Source organism: Micropterus salmoides, unplaced genomic scaffold (assembly GCF_014851395.1).
Source record: "Micropterus salmoides isolate LMB-PRFRI ecotype aquatic unplaced genomic scaffold, ASM1485139v1 Ms_hic_scaffold_17, whole genome shotgun sequence".
Taxonomy (NCBI): Eukaryota; Metazoa; Chordata; class Actinopteri; order Centrarchiformes; family Centrarchidae; genus Micropterus; species Micropterus salmoides.
In genome coordinates, this window is record NW_024040817.1 from 27903420 (window position 1) to 27917593 (window position 14174).

The 14174-nt window shown below is 40.6% G+C and overlaps 1 protein-coding gene across 1 annotated transcript in view; it reads left to right on the plus strand.

Annotated features, from left to right (window-relative positions):
- Window positions 1–14174, plus strand: part of LOC119906861 (collagen alpha-1(IX) chain-like) — a 32803-nt gene that overhangs the window by 8577 nt on the left and 10052 nt on the right. Inside the window, exons 5-25 of the mRNA XM_038724292.1 lie at window positions 1111–1507; window positions 1875–1955; window positions 4110–4127; window positions 5633–5722; window positions 5858–5893; window positions 7064–7135; window positions 7225–7269; window positions 7367–7402; window positions 7502–7525; window positions 7645–7698; window positions 8237–8308; window positions 9080–9118; window positions 9307–9363; window positions 10267–10320; window positions 10573–10626; window positions 10736–10789; window positions 10938–10991; window positions 11118–11171; window positions 11258–11311; window positions 11399–11452; window positions 12254–12307. Of these exons, the coding sequence (XP_038580220.1) occupies window positions 1111–1507; window positions 1875–1955; window positions 4110–4127; window positions 5633–5722; window positions 5858–5893; window positions 7064–7135; window positions 7225–7269; window positions 7367–7402; window positions 7502–7525; window positions 7645–7698; window positions 8237–8308; window positions 9080–9118; window positions 9307–9363; window positions 10267–10320; window positions 10573–10626; window positions 10736–10789; window positions 10938–10991; window positions 11118–11171; window positions 11258–11311; window positions 11399–11452; window positions 12254–12307 (1453 nt within the window). The remainder of the gene's footprint in view (window positions 1–1110; window positions 1508–1874; window positions 1956–4109; window positions 4128–5632; window positions 5723–5857; window positions 5894–7063; window positions 7136–7224; window positions 7270–7366; window positions 7403–7501; window positions 7526–7644; window positions 7699–8236; window positions 8309–9079; window positions 9119–9306; window positions 9364–10266; window positions 10321–10572; window positions 10627–10735; window positions 10790–10937; window positions 10992–11117; window positions 11172–11257; window positions 11312–11398; window positions 11453–12253; window positions 12308–14174) is intronic.

Consider the following 14174-nt stretch of genomic DNA (forward strand, 5'->3'; position numbering starts at 1 on the left):
ATTTTTATTTTAGCATTTAGCAGTTTATTTAACACAAGTGAAAGGCCCGCTTTTCAAGACATTATTTCACAAAAGTGGTTCCAGTACAGAGTGTGCAGGTTAATAGCTTTACCACTTTACATAACCAAAGAAGTCCCCTGGTGTTTCCCAGTGTGCCTGCTCCAGTCTGTTTTGGCTAATCTGTTCCTGCAGGCCAGCTTTCCTTAGAGGCTGTTATGTAACTCGCTGGCAGCCTGCTTCTACGCCACTCGGGCCTGTCACACTGAATGTAAATACATGTTTATTTCCCCCACACGTCCAGTGGCACAGACTGTGCATCCGTCCCTGCCAGCAAGCTTTATGCTGCGCTCCCTCTCTTTTTTTCTGCAGGACAAAAGCAGCACATACTTTAGACTTTCTCACCTCAGGCAAAGCTAGAGCGTGGTCTTTTGGTCATTTGTTTTACTGGCTTACAGGAAACTCTTTTTTATTACCTCACCTTGATCGTTTACAAGATGGTAAAAGTCCGGCTGCAGTGCCCATCTATGAAGGCACCACCTACTGAGAATCTGGCTTGTTAAAAACACAGACTGTGGATGCTAACTAGGACTGCATGTTGTAATTGAAGCAGTGATTTCTCCACCGAGGCAGCCTCTTTCACAGTATCTCATTAGTGATATAACATTGTGCCCTTTGTTTCTTATAGTTTTACCTTTTTTGCTTTTGACTCTCATAAACAGTGATAGCAGGGCTTTAAAGTATTTTTTATCCATGTCCTGCATTTGATCTGAGTGCTGTTTATTCAGTAATCCTGAATTAACTTTGACATAGAAAGTATTTTGAAAATTATAATCTATTGCTGCAGTGCTTAGAAGTACTGGGTGCTGGCCCTTGGCAGGCTTCTGGAAATTGGCCAATCACAAGAAAGTGCACTTTCAAGGAAAGGGGGTCTTAAAGAGACAGAAGCTGAAATAGCTTGTTTCAGACAGAGGTTGAACTGACTGGCTGCATGAAGGGCCAGTATTAGATAAAAAAGGATTTTTTTAAATCCATGAATCAAAGTACTTAATGAAGTACTAGGACAAAGAGCTTGAAATTAGCACAATATGACTTCTTTAATTTCCCCCTCAGGCTGAACTTTCCTCGTGGCTTCCCTGACGAGTACTCTTTCATGGTGACCTTCCGCATGATCAAGAACACGGTGAACAAGGTGTGGAATGTCTGGCAAATAGTGGATGAAGATGGCAACAAACAAGCCGGACTGAGGCTAAATGGCGACCAGCAGAGTCTGGAGTACTTCCTGATGGGCGCTGATGGCAACCTGCAGACTGTCACCTTTCCCGGCCTTTCTGTGCTCTTCAACACCAAGTGGCACAAGGTGATGATTGGAGTGGAGTACGACCAGGTCACTCTGTACGTGGACTGCCAGCCCGTGGATCAGAAACCCATCAAGGACAAAGGCCCCATCACCACAGAGGGAGATACTCTTATTGGCAGACTGGATGCTGATCCCGACGCCTCCGTAGTGGTAAGCGAGGATGGAGAAATGCCTGTTACATTTAATCAGGCTCATTGACTCTCCTTACAAGCTTTTTCAGTGAGATGGTGCTCTCTGCATACAAACATGTTCAGGTTTTTATGTGCGCTGAGCTCTGCTATAATTCTAAAGTGCTGCTGTCACAGCAAAGCTGCTCAGCTGGGTTCCAGTGGAAAAAAAAGTTAATCCCTGCAGAAAATAGCATTGGCGGAAGCTCAACAGCCCAGAGAGGGCATTTATTAAAACTACAAAGAAATAACTGTACCATGATGAAGCATTTCAAGAATCTTTGTTAATGTCACATCGTAAAATTAATACATAGTGTTGAATTTGCAGTAACATTAACATCTCTTTTCAGTTTGAACTCCAGTGGATGTTGATTCACTGTGACCCAAAGAGAGCCCAGAGAGAGAGTTGCAATGAGCTGCCTGCCACTGAGGTACAGTAACAAGTACTGGGATCTGCTCAGCATCTGTTGTGGTTTGTGGTTTTATTCAGGTTGATAGGGCTTCCAGTATGCTGAAAGAAAACAGGACAGACATGCTGAGATGGAGTTACACAAGTGTAATAGATACTTGGCCAAGCAGTTTCCTTTAGTACACCCAGAGGCTGCAGTTCATTCAAAACAATTTGCAAGTTGTACAATTAATTTTTTTATTTTTTTATTGTCAAACAGCAGGTTGGCGTTGTAGTACTGCAAACATTTCTTTGAGGCAGAGCTGCTAAGGACCAGGCAGACATGATTTCATTGGCGGTGTTAAACATCAGTGCATGATGCCAAAACACAAACACTAGGCTAACTGTCAGACTTTAATAACAAAGAGGAATTTTTTTAAGTGTGAGATCAGAAACCCAACCTGCATTGTGAGCAGAGTGCCATATTTGTGTGGTTGCCATTTCATTTCATTTCAGCACAGAATGTGTTCCTTGTGTTAGCTGGCAGCTTCTGCAACATGAAAAGTAGCCTACCACACTCAGTCCACCAACAACAACATGGTTTTGCATGCTACATCTAAACTGAAAAATTATTGACTTTACCTGCACAATAATTGGTGTCTCAGTGATTCAACAGGTTATGTAGGCGACATTGCCCTGCTGAAATAATCTAATTGTTAGTATAGGCACACTACCCGCTGCTACTTGATTATCAGCTGGCAGTAATGCAATACACCTGCTGCCTGTTGTTCAAGACCATTAAAAGTGATTTTCTCCATCCTTGTTGCTGAAGAACATTGAGCCAGGTGGTACCACTAAACAGTGTAGGCCAGTGGTTCTCAAAGTTCTTCACATCAAGGACCCCTAAATTGACTCATATTAGACCACGGACCCCCATTTGACAAGATTTTGTCCCAGGGTCCCTCATCTGATTTCATTTTTGCTTTTAGATGTTTTATTACAAAAGTAAACAAAACCTATGACCAAATTAGTCATACATTCTGTCTTTATGTTACTTATGGATGGAATAATAGTGAAAATCAACTATTCCCCTTTTTGCTGGGGACCCCCTGAAACCCTCTCAGTGACCCCTAGGCTACTCTTGAAAAAGAAAATTCTTTCTTTTTCTCTCTTTTACTGCATTTGTTATGATGGAGGGTCAGCAGGCTAATTAGCAAAATAGTTTACCTTAGCATGGACTTTTTTGCTAGTTACATGAGCAATAGGCTTCATTTTTCACACGCTTTCTGTTGGCCAGGATAAAAACGTGGTTCTCTAGTTTGACGTTAGAGTTAAAAGTCAGAAAGTGAGGCAAATATTAGCCTTGCCTCGGTTTATGTAATCCAAACAGTCAATGCACAAATTGTATAGAAGCTAGGTGTAATCTGGCTAGAAATGGACGCAGTGACTGTGTGTTTGGGAGTCTCTGTGTGTGTGTTCAGCTCAGCTTCTGACTGAACTCAGAACTCACCAGGAACTTTCTATTATTTGCTATATTCCTAACGCACAGTATGTTTTACCCTCAGTTCTGCAATCATATAACCATCTTGTCCGTAGATGAACGCCCACAACTCATAAACATGGAAATCTTTTGGCATGAAGGTTGTTTGGGATCATTGAACAGTGTAAACTAAATGGAAATCAGTGAGAAAGTATTTGATAGTGGCAGGATTCATTTATATTCACTGTGTAAGGTTTATGGCATTTATGACTAAATATTATCTTTCATATCAGTGTAGCTTTAGCACAATTAATGAGATTTCTGCCTCAAAGAAGGAAGCCCATAATGAAAATTCCACTCTGCTATCTCACATCTTGTTCTTAATAAAGTCTGCAGCGCAATGAATTAGAATGAGCTAAAGTGTTTGTATTTAATCACTTGTATTAAGATGCAAATATTCCTACCCATTATAGTAAGAAATATTTCCTGGCCTGGGGCACTCTATTAGATTTCAGGCTAACATTCCTGCATCCAGCTGTGAGGTGGTTCTGTACATGGGGACTGTTGACACTGGCTGTATATTCAAATGACAGCATGATATACTCTACTACTACTACTATGATTGTGAACATGTACGCTTCTGCTGACACTTTTGGTGAGGGTGGTGTGACTACTTTCACTAACTCTCCCTTTATCTGATTTCTCTTGCTTCTTCAGATGTATGCCAATGCTGAGGTATTTATTTATATACTCTACTTTCTCTTGTGATTTTAAGCCAGTAATCTACTTCAGTGCTTTGGTTGCCTAATTGCCTTATTGCTTTGTTCTAAATCTATTTTATGGTGGTGGTTTTGTTTGTATGCGGTTTTAGGGTTGTATAGGTAGACCATTCATACATTTCTGCAACAATTCACATGTGACCAGCAATAAAGTATAAGGACTGTAAATCAAGTTGGCACCAAGATATTTTGAATATTACCTGAAATGTCCAAAATTAGAAACATGCCTGCAGGCTGTAAAAGGATACATCCTAATTGAAAATAAAAATATGTTGTTATTAAATAAATTAAATTAACATATGAATACCATTTAAATTAATTTGACATCTTTAGTCCAATTTTCCTTTTTATTAATTTAAAAGCATACTGAATAAATTATAAACGTAATGCTTTTGTTTTTGCCCCCAAATATCATGAGCTGAACTCAAAGATCTAAGACTTTATGTACACAAAAGTATTGTTCACAAATCTGTCAAAATCTGTGTTAGTGAGCACTTCTCCTTTACCGAGATAATCCATCCACCTCACAGGTGTGGCATATCAAGATGCTGATCAGACAGCATGGGTATTGCACAGGTGTGCCTTAGGCTGGCCACAATAAAAGGCCACTCGAAAATCACTGTATTTGGGGGGGGGGTCCGGAAACCAGTCAGTATCTGGTGTGACCACCATTTGCCTCAAGCAGTGCAACACATCTCCTTTGCATAGAGTTGATCAGGTTGTTGATTGTAGCCTGTGGAATGTTGGTCCACTCCTCTTCAATGGCTGTGCAAAGTTGCAGTCAGATCGAGACCCTGATGAGGATGACGAGCATGCAGATGATGTTCCTGACAGTTTGTGCAGAAATTCTTTGGTTATGCAAACCGATTGTTGCAGCAGCTGTCCGGGTGGCTGGTCTCAGATGATCTTGGAGGTGAAATTAAAATTCAGTTCATGGGCAACAGCTCTGGTGGACATTCCTGCAGTCAGCATGCCAATTGTACGCTCCCTCAAAACTTGCGACATCTGTGGCATTGTGCTGTGTGATGGAACTGCACATTTTCGAGTGGCCTCTTATTGTGGCCAGCCTAAGGCACACCTGTGCAATACCCATGCGGTCTGATCAGCATCTTGATATGCCACACCTGAGGTAGATGGATTATCTCTGCAAAGGAGAAGTGCTCACTAACACAGATTTTGACAGATGCATGAACAATATTTGAGAAATAACCCTTTTGTGTACATAGAGAAAGTCTTAGATCTTTGAGTTCAGCTCATGATGAAGAGGGGCAAAAACAAAAGTGTTGCGTTTATAATTTTGTTCAGTGTATGTTAAAAAACATTTTGTATTGTGTAAAATATGTCGCCATTGTGGATAAATGACTGCAATCTTTGAAGGTATGAGTTTCATTAAAAACTGTATTCATAGTTTTTATTTAGTCATTTCACTGTCACTTGCTGACTGGTTATCTCTACTCTCAGCCTGATAAATCATTTCAAGGTCCCCCAGGAGCCCCTGGCCCAGAGGGCCCTCGAGGGCCCCCAGGAGAAAATGGCAGGGATGGAAGAGATGTGAGTATTTCTTCCTTGATAACCATTCTTTCAACAAATCACCAGAGTCCTTAATTGTCTGAATTACAAGTATTCTTCTCTTTAGGTCTCTGTTGTCTTTAACTATTAACTAACTTGTTTCATTTGTCTCCCCAGGGTCTTCCAGGTTCTACTGGCAGTCCAGGCGTTCCTGTGAGTATGAAATACTAAAAGATGTACTGAAAGAATACTGTGCAGGCTGTGTTGATCCATGCTCTTTTTTTGTACTTTTGTTTGTTTGCAATGTGACACCTCAGGGAAGACAGGAGGAAGACAAAATTACATACTTTTTTTATTGTAGATATTGTACTTTTTGTAGGCCAACCTAGAAATGTTCACTAATTCCAACATGATTTTTTAGGACACATCTTAAATTTGGTGACATTTGAATTTACACATTTTTAATCCGCAGTAGAATTCTATAGGGCCTGTAACCCAGGTGTGATCCTGCCCCATAAAAGTCATAATTTTTCCTGCATTGTGGGATAGCAGGCAACACCGGACTGACCAGCAAGGAATTGACAGTTGAAAAGATTTAACTTTAGTCAAAGTAGCATGAAATTTGCCTGAAAGCTTCAGTAATTTGCCTAAAAACAGTGATGGAGTGATGGGACAACAGTTAGTCTTTACTTCCTGTGGAAACATGTCTATGGAAGAGAAGGTCACTGGAGTTTCTGGATTTCTTCTTTTGTATATCCTTTTCTTCCATGATTATAAAAACACTTGACCCAAAGTCACATAAATTCTCAGTGGAAGTCAAAGGCTGACAGTGTTTACTAATGAGCAAGTTACTCTAACAGGAAAGCTACAGTACTTTCCAGCTGCGAGAAGTGGTGGTTTCAAGTGATTTGTTTGCTTCTAGTGGGCCTTCTCCTTTATCAAGGTAGCCCAGACGTTCCATCTATGCCCTGGGAAACCCCTGGACATTTCCCCTTGGGGAAAAAAGATATTCTGGTGAAGGAATCCAATTTTAGGTTAATTTTAGTTTTAGGACTACAGATCTACTGTGATCTGCTGAATTTTTCCATATTTCCACTGTTGTAGTTGCCACAAAATGTATTTGCACAAACACATAACATATCTTAAACATATTAATTAATAATAATTAATTTAAGATTATTTTTACTCCTCCTGTCTAACTCATGTGTTATCTGCATAGCTTTACACAAGCTTGGGTTGTTGTTGATCTAAGAAACAACGAGTGCAGCCCACATTTCATTGATTTAATGTTGACTGTCACCGCCTCTGTGTATCCTAGCAACAGTGCAGAGAGATGCAGGAAGAAGATAAAGCTGTTTTATTCCTGTTGTGTTTGTTTCCTAGGGCAGCAAAGGGGAACAGGGGGAGATCGGCCTTCCTGGACAGAGAGGGCTGCCTGGCCTTCCAGGAGCTGCTGTAGGAAACATCACCTCATCCACTGACACTCACTCTTTATAACATCTGCCAGTACTGTCTGTGTGTGATTGTGTGTTTGTTGTCTGCAGGGTTCTTCTGGCCCAATGGGTCCCAGAGGGCCTGTAGGGGAGAGAGTGAGTAACCATTTAGGTCACTTGGAAATCATCCAGTTATAAGAATTTTTTTTTTTTTTTACAAACAAAGACTATTTTTATAACCTCCTGATTGCAGGGACTTCCTGGCTTTCCTGGATCCCCAGGTCCTCCTGTAAGTGGAAAAAGCTCTTATTAAAGCAACATGAATGGAAATTACATTGTAACTACGAAGAAACTACTTAATCATTATCTTCTGTCTCTTGTTTCACAGGGCCCAGCAAGTGAAGGACCTCCTGTACGTGTTTGCTACATCTTCAGTTTTATTCAGAAACATTGTTGAAAAGCTTACACATGGCTTACCATTGAATGTGCTGCTGTATTAACTGCTGAGTCTGCTGTGTCTGTGCGTGACAGGGACCACCGGGGAAAGCAGGAATCCCAGGAGATGAAGGAAACATTGGGCCTGAGGTCAGACTTCAAATTAAGACAAGACAAGTGTGAGGGGACAAAGCAAACAAAAAGCCCTAAAAAGCAATACAGATCTATGTTGCAGAACTTGTTTTTATGTTCTCTCTACTTCCATTAATTACCTCACAACCCTTTTGTGACCATTTGGCGGGGACCCCCTAGGCTGGGAACTGTGTATAAAAAATGTTCCTTAGACATCTTTTCATAATAATACTGTATTGCTTACAGAGGACATTTTCTGAACCAGAACTTCTACTTGGATACTTGGAGACTGTATTTTTGTACTAGTGATACTGCTTACTTAATTGAATATTTTACACAGCCGTATTGCTACTTCTTCCAGTGAGTTAAGATGGCTATCTTAACTTCACATCATCAGCTTCGCATGCATCAACATTATTTGAACCATGTTTCCAACAGGCTCTGAATATGATTTATTAGTTTGATATTGTGAGGATTTTGTACTTGGTCGTACATCAAATGCTTGCTTATATGTGTTTGATATCAAAGGTCATGATGATATTTCCTGTACTTGCAGGGTCCACCTGGACCCAGAGGGAGTCCCGGCATCGCAGGGCCTGTTGGCCCTCCTGGTCCACCAGGGCCTGCGGTAAGAGCCAGATCTAACTACTGACCTACTATTTTTTTCATAAATTTCATGATTGATCTTATTTCTGATTGATTTGTTTTTATTTGGGCATTTTAAAGTGAGCTTATATGCAGATTCTGATATTTGGGATATTACCTGATATCATTGTGTTTGAATTACAAGGTAGAAATAAACTATATTCAATGGAGCAGTGCTGAGGATGAATTTAAAGTTGAGTTTAAAAGTCTGATAGCTTGGGGGGGGGAAGCTGCTCTGCAGTCTGGTGGCGCGGCAACAGAATCTTATATATATATTAGACACTTTTCATGACAGAAATTACATAAGTATAGCATAACCAGACACTTATTATTTGGTAAATAAAAAGCCTTTGAAACAGGGTTTAGTTCTTGGGGTACTAAACTACTCAACGCCACAAAAGACATCCTCTTGTGGCATCAGAGGGTTCTCACAAAAATACTACACTCTACAGCAAATTGAATGATCAGTATCTGCATGCCTTTTAATTAAAGCTCAATATCAGCCCCACACTGGATATTAACCATCTGCTGAACAGGTGTAATCCCAGTAGCCCTCATACTAACTTGTCATCTGTACTTATACACTCATACCATACAGCTATATGCTTTCCATGTGAAATTATGAGTGTATGGAGATGTTGCACACTGTGGTCTCTTTTCACATTACCTCTCTGGGAATTTCCGCTATGGTGGATTTATGTGGACATCTAAACACCTTCCGGCTTGATTTAGATGTCACTCTGCTGTGTTTTAGGGGCCGCCTGGTGCCAGCAATGAGGGAAGTGGGGAAGCTGTGAGTGTTTTACTGTCTTACACACTGCCAAATGTTTCCTGGATGCATGGCAATTGGATTGGTGACAGTGAATTTCTGATCAAATGGAATTGAAGTTTAGAGGCTCTGCAGCAGCCATGCTTGTTGAGTCTGTTTTGTCTGTCCGCGTCTCACATTTCAATCCCATCTGCCTCTGTGTGTGTTTGTAGTGTCCTGCTGCCTGTCCTGCCGGACCACAGGGAATGGCTGGGCTACCAGGGATGAAGGTGAGGAACATCAATGCCAATAATAATTTAAAAAAAAAACAATCTTTTTTGGATTATATAATACTTTAGATTTAGTTTTAGTTAGTAGTTCTGAGTAAGTCAGTTTAGGTCTACTTGCGATTAAGGACATTTTGGTAATTGTTCTTCCTGTTGACTTCACAGGGCTTACCACAATGAATTCTATACAAACAGCAAATATACCTAAACAAAAAGCACCAAGAAACTTCAACATAAAAAGAGTATGTGAGAAGAAGCTTTAGAAGCTTCCTAAATGAAAATGGCTGCTGTTTATTATCTGACACAACTAAGTAATTTCTAGACAAGCCCTTGGCACTGTATTTTGCTGCATGATGCACACTTTAAAAACATATTTAAACAAAATTAAAAGTGATAACATTTTCACAGTTATTGTTGTTGTTGTATTCACATGATGTTTAGCCACGCCAGGAATGCTAGGGAATGTTGGTTGGTCAGTCCAACCTCAGCAACTGTTGAATGGATTGTCATACAGATTTAATTATATACATGTATATAATAACTCTGGTGAATTTCATTAAGACGGTCAAAATCTCTGAGCACGTTAGCACGCTGACATTAGCATTTAGTTACAAAGTACATCCTCACAGAAGTGCCAGCGTGGCTGCATTAGTCTAGTTATAGATTATGAGGAGAGTGGAAAACAGTAGCTGGAAGGCCAATAGTTGCTTTGGAAAAAGTTTTTTTAATAATGTGTACATCCACATGAGTAGGAGGGGAAAATCTGAGATACATTTCGACCTTTAAATTCATATATTCATATTCATATACAGGAACCTTAAACTGTCACAGTAGAAAGACAGAAATCTGATACATTTGTTGATAAAGTAATACCAAATTGTTAATACAATTGATTGTTGCCTTCAGGGACACAAAGGTTTGCCTGGTGAGCCTGGAAAAGATGGAGAACCTGGGGCAAAGGTATGTGAGAGAGTGAAAACAGAAAAAACATCTTGTCAACAAATGAGGTTTCTTTTTAATATCACTCCCTCGAATTGACAAAAAAAGTTCCTCTGCAGCAACTGTGTGAATTTCCTTTTCCATTAACAAGTATGCAAAGAGACTGATATGAACAACTTGCACATTAGTGATTTGATAGAAGCCTATAGACAGCTTAATATAATTATCTCTCTGTTCTCGCAATTTTTGTTCAGTTTTCTTTGTTTTCCACAGGGAGAAGATGGAGTGCCTGGTCCTCAGGGACCACCAGGTCGAATGGGAGATGATGTAAGGAAGCTTCTTCCTCAGTCAAAGCATGTTATTACACACCTGTATGTGTCTCTTTGAGGGGGAGTGATATATATATTTTTTGATTTGAGCTCTTCTGTCATTTTAGGGGCAAAGAGGGCCCATTGGATTCCCTGGAACAACTGGAGAAAAGGGAGACAGAGTCAGTTAAAGCAAAGTTTTTTAGAAACTTATTGGTTTCATTCAGGGCTGCTAATAAAAAGAACAATTCAATTTCCTGGCATGTGATTATGCTATAAACCTTTGTAGCATTATATTTACAGATAAATCTGACTCATCTCCGTTCATAGGGTCCTCCTGGTTTTAATGGTATCCCAGGACCTACCGGCCCACCTGGAGCTCCTGTAAGCAGTATTAGTTTAATCAGTTCTATGTCCTCTGCTTTTTGGTGTGACTCTCAGAGCTATAGAGCCGGATCTCATTTAAAGCTAACTCTCCAGATGTGCCTCTGATTGAATCTCTTCTCTCAGGGTGTGGAGGGAATCCGTGGACGTCAGGGTTTCGAGGGGCCTAAGGGTGACGTTGTAAGTTCTACACTTCAACTTAGATTCTGGATTTTTTTTGCTAAAGATGTGGTTTCATTTTAAAAACTTTTAAAAATTTTGATTAGGGGCCTGTGGGACCTCAAGGAGAACAGGGTCCTGCAGGGGAAAAAGGAGTCGCTGTAAGTACACTGTTGGGACTGAATGAACGTTTGTTCTTTAGCACAGCATTGTTTAGAGGGTTACAAGTGTGTGGTGTGACATTACAGGGAGATCCTGGTAAAGATGGCTTGGATGGACTTCCTGGAATTGATGGAGCTAAGGTATTCAAAATCTTTACTTATTTTGACCACAAATAACCTCATGTTTAGTTTCCCCTCAGTATTTTTCTTTCACTGTTTAAGGTGTCAAGCGTTTGACACAATGTTTGGACCATCACGGTACACTACAATGTACTTAATTGCAGCCTAATGTTTGAACATCAGTTGCTCATTATGTTTTTTATTATCCACCGTAAATTATTGGTCTTACCAGACCAAAAATATGTTGTATCAGCGCAATGTGTGTGCACTGAATTAAATTTAACTTTTTTTGTAAGAGATTTGTTTTTTCTTCTATCCAGAGTTACATAGTGTCAAATACAAAAATGATGAGGAACAGCATCCAAAGATCAAATCATGTTTCTTAGTTTTTCCTGTCAGGCGTGTACTGCATTATATCAGCCATGGCCAACAAGACACACAGACATACAGTATAATATACAGCATATATGGACCAATGTTGATCTAACTCTTCTATAGAGTTGATGTCACTTCCCCTTCTGGAACACGCTGGACTGAGTGGCAAAACATCTGTTACCATGGCTGCATTTAGCAAACCGGGAATAAAACAAGTGATTATTTGCTCAAATTAAAGGCAGTCGGACTCAACAGTGAGCCTTACTGCTTACCAAAGAACCAGCGGTCCAGCTTTTTCCCATTTTAGATTTGTTGTTTGTGTTTTAGCCGATTCAAGCTAACACTGCTACTCGTCTTTCTGCCACTTAGTGGGTGTAACTGCGTTCTGTGACATCATGCGCTTACCCTCTATAACGATACCAATGTGCATGAATGTCTACTCAACAGGGAGAACCTGGTACTCCTGGAGCTGTTGGTATCAGGGGGATTGTGGGTATTCCAGTAAGTTCAACTTCATTTTCTTTCATATCAAACCCAGTCTGCACTTATATTTGTTTGTTTCATTATTATTTCAAATTGGTTTTATTGAATTTTCAGCGACAAGGGGAGATTAACAGAAAATAACAAAGGGGTACAATTGCATCAATACCATATGTGGATACAACTTCCTGCACACCTCACATACTGCATGTAGCTGACCTGCATTTATGGTGAAAACCAAATAATAAACAAAACAAATGGAGGGAAAGTAGGTAATACAATCGACAAAAAAAACAAAAAGGGTTTGCATCACATTTGTTCGCATTGTAGTCTAGGAAGGGATGCCATGTATTTTGAAACTTTTTCGAGGTGCCCTTTTTCAAGTTTGAGGGCTGACATAACCTCAATACCAACGCTTTCAGAAAAAGTGACAAAACGTAGCTATTAGACGCTAAAGGGACTATTAGACGTTTCCAAAAGCGTCTATATGAGACACTCTGGGGCGTCCTCTACAGACCGGAAATGCTAGCTAGCTACGTTTGTGTTAAAGGTGTTGACAGCCCCCCGAAGCCCCACCCTTACCACAACCATCGAAAATGTTGGTACCTAAACCTAAGTCACTGACCCTAACTAACCGTACAGCTGCGCATATCGGCTGTGCTAGCAGGTAGGGTTAGCCTCCTTTGTGTTGCTGCAATGTAGCAAACGGGGGCGTTTCATACGGACGCTGAAGGGTGCCTTTAGTGTAAAATCCTTACGCTTTGTCATGCTGTCTGAAAGCAGTTATAACGCACTGAGATGAGAATGCGTTGGATGGAGGGGTGGGAGATTTCCAGCTAAGAAGAATAAGCATGTTGAGAATGTCATTAAATCTGATTGATGTCTGGATATCCTGCTGTTGTTAGGGACAACCCCAAAAGTTAATGATAACTGGGTCAGGGTCAACCTTTGTTCTACATATGTAGGAGAATGTGTTACAAATCTCCGACCTGAATGTGTCCAGTCTTGGGCATATCTAAAACATACTGTATGGCTGATTGTAGCAAGGGCTTGATGATATCAAATACAGTTTGAGTCTGACCCAGGAAATATCAGGGCCAGTTTGGCCTTACTGAAATGGCTAAGTACTTTAAACTACAGCAATCCGTGTCTGATACAAATTGAAAATGTGTGTATTCTATTAATAGCTCTTTGCCAGGTTTCCTCCAAGAGTTCTGTGCCGAAGTCCCCCCCCAGAGAATAACGATCCATTTTCTGAATACTACAGCACAAGTGAGACCCATAGCCTAGCCATCGACTTGGCTGGTTGATGGGATGGATGGCAAATTTGGAAACTGTGTGCGAGTGAAATCATGGATCATAAAGAACCTGAAAAGTGGGAGTGTGGTTGTACTTTTCTACGAAATTGAGCCAAACTGCCCATCCATGAAGAAATCCCCCACACCGTGCATTCCCCTCCCAAATCAGATTTGGAAAGTTGCATCTATCAAAGAAGGTTTAAAAAAGGGGAGTTTGTAAGAGGCATGTACAGCAAGGCCTGTATGTGGCCAAAGTGTTTATGGAATTGAGTTCATATGCGTAGGGTGTATCTCACAATAGGGTTAGGTTGCCTGTATGGGCTGCCATCGGTAGAGGGGCACACATCTGAGAAACAGGTGATACTAGAGTGCACGCCTGCTGGTCCATAAGGGACAACTTGGGGCCCTTCCACCTTCACAAGGGTGTCTGCACTTACGGCTGTGATTTGTTATATTTTGATTGCAAAGTAAGTCAAAACAAACAAAAAGAATGGCGGACAAGCTCCTCTCTGACGCCACAAAGCAGGTCAGATAAATAAAACATTAAAGCCAAACAAACAGCGGGGAGGGAAATATCATGCCAAGAGCAG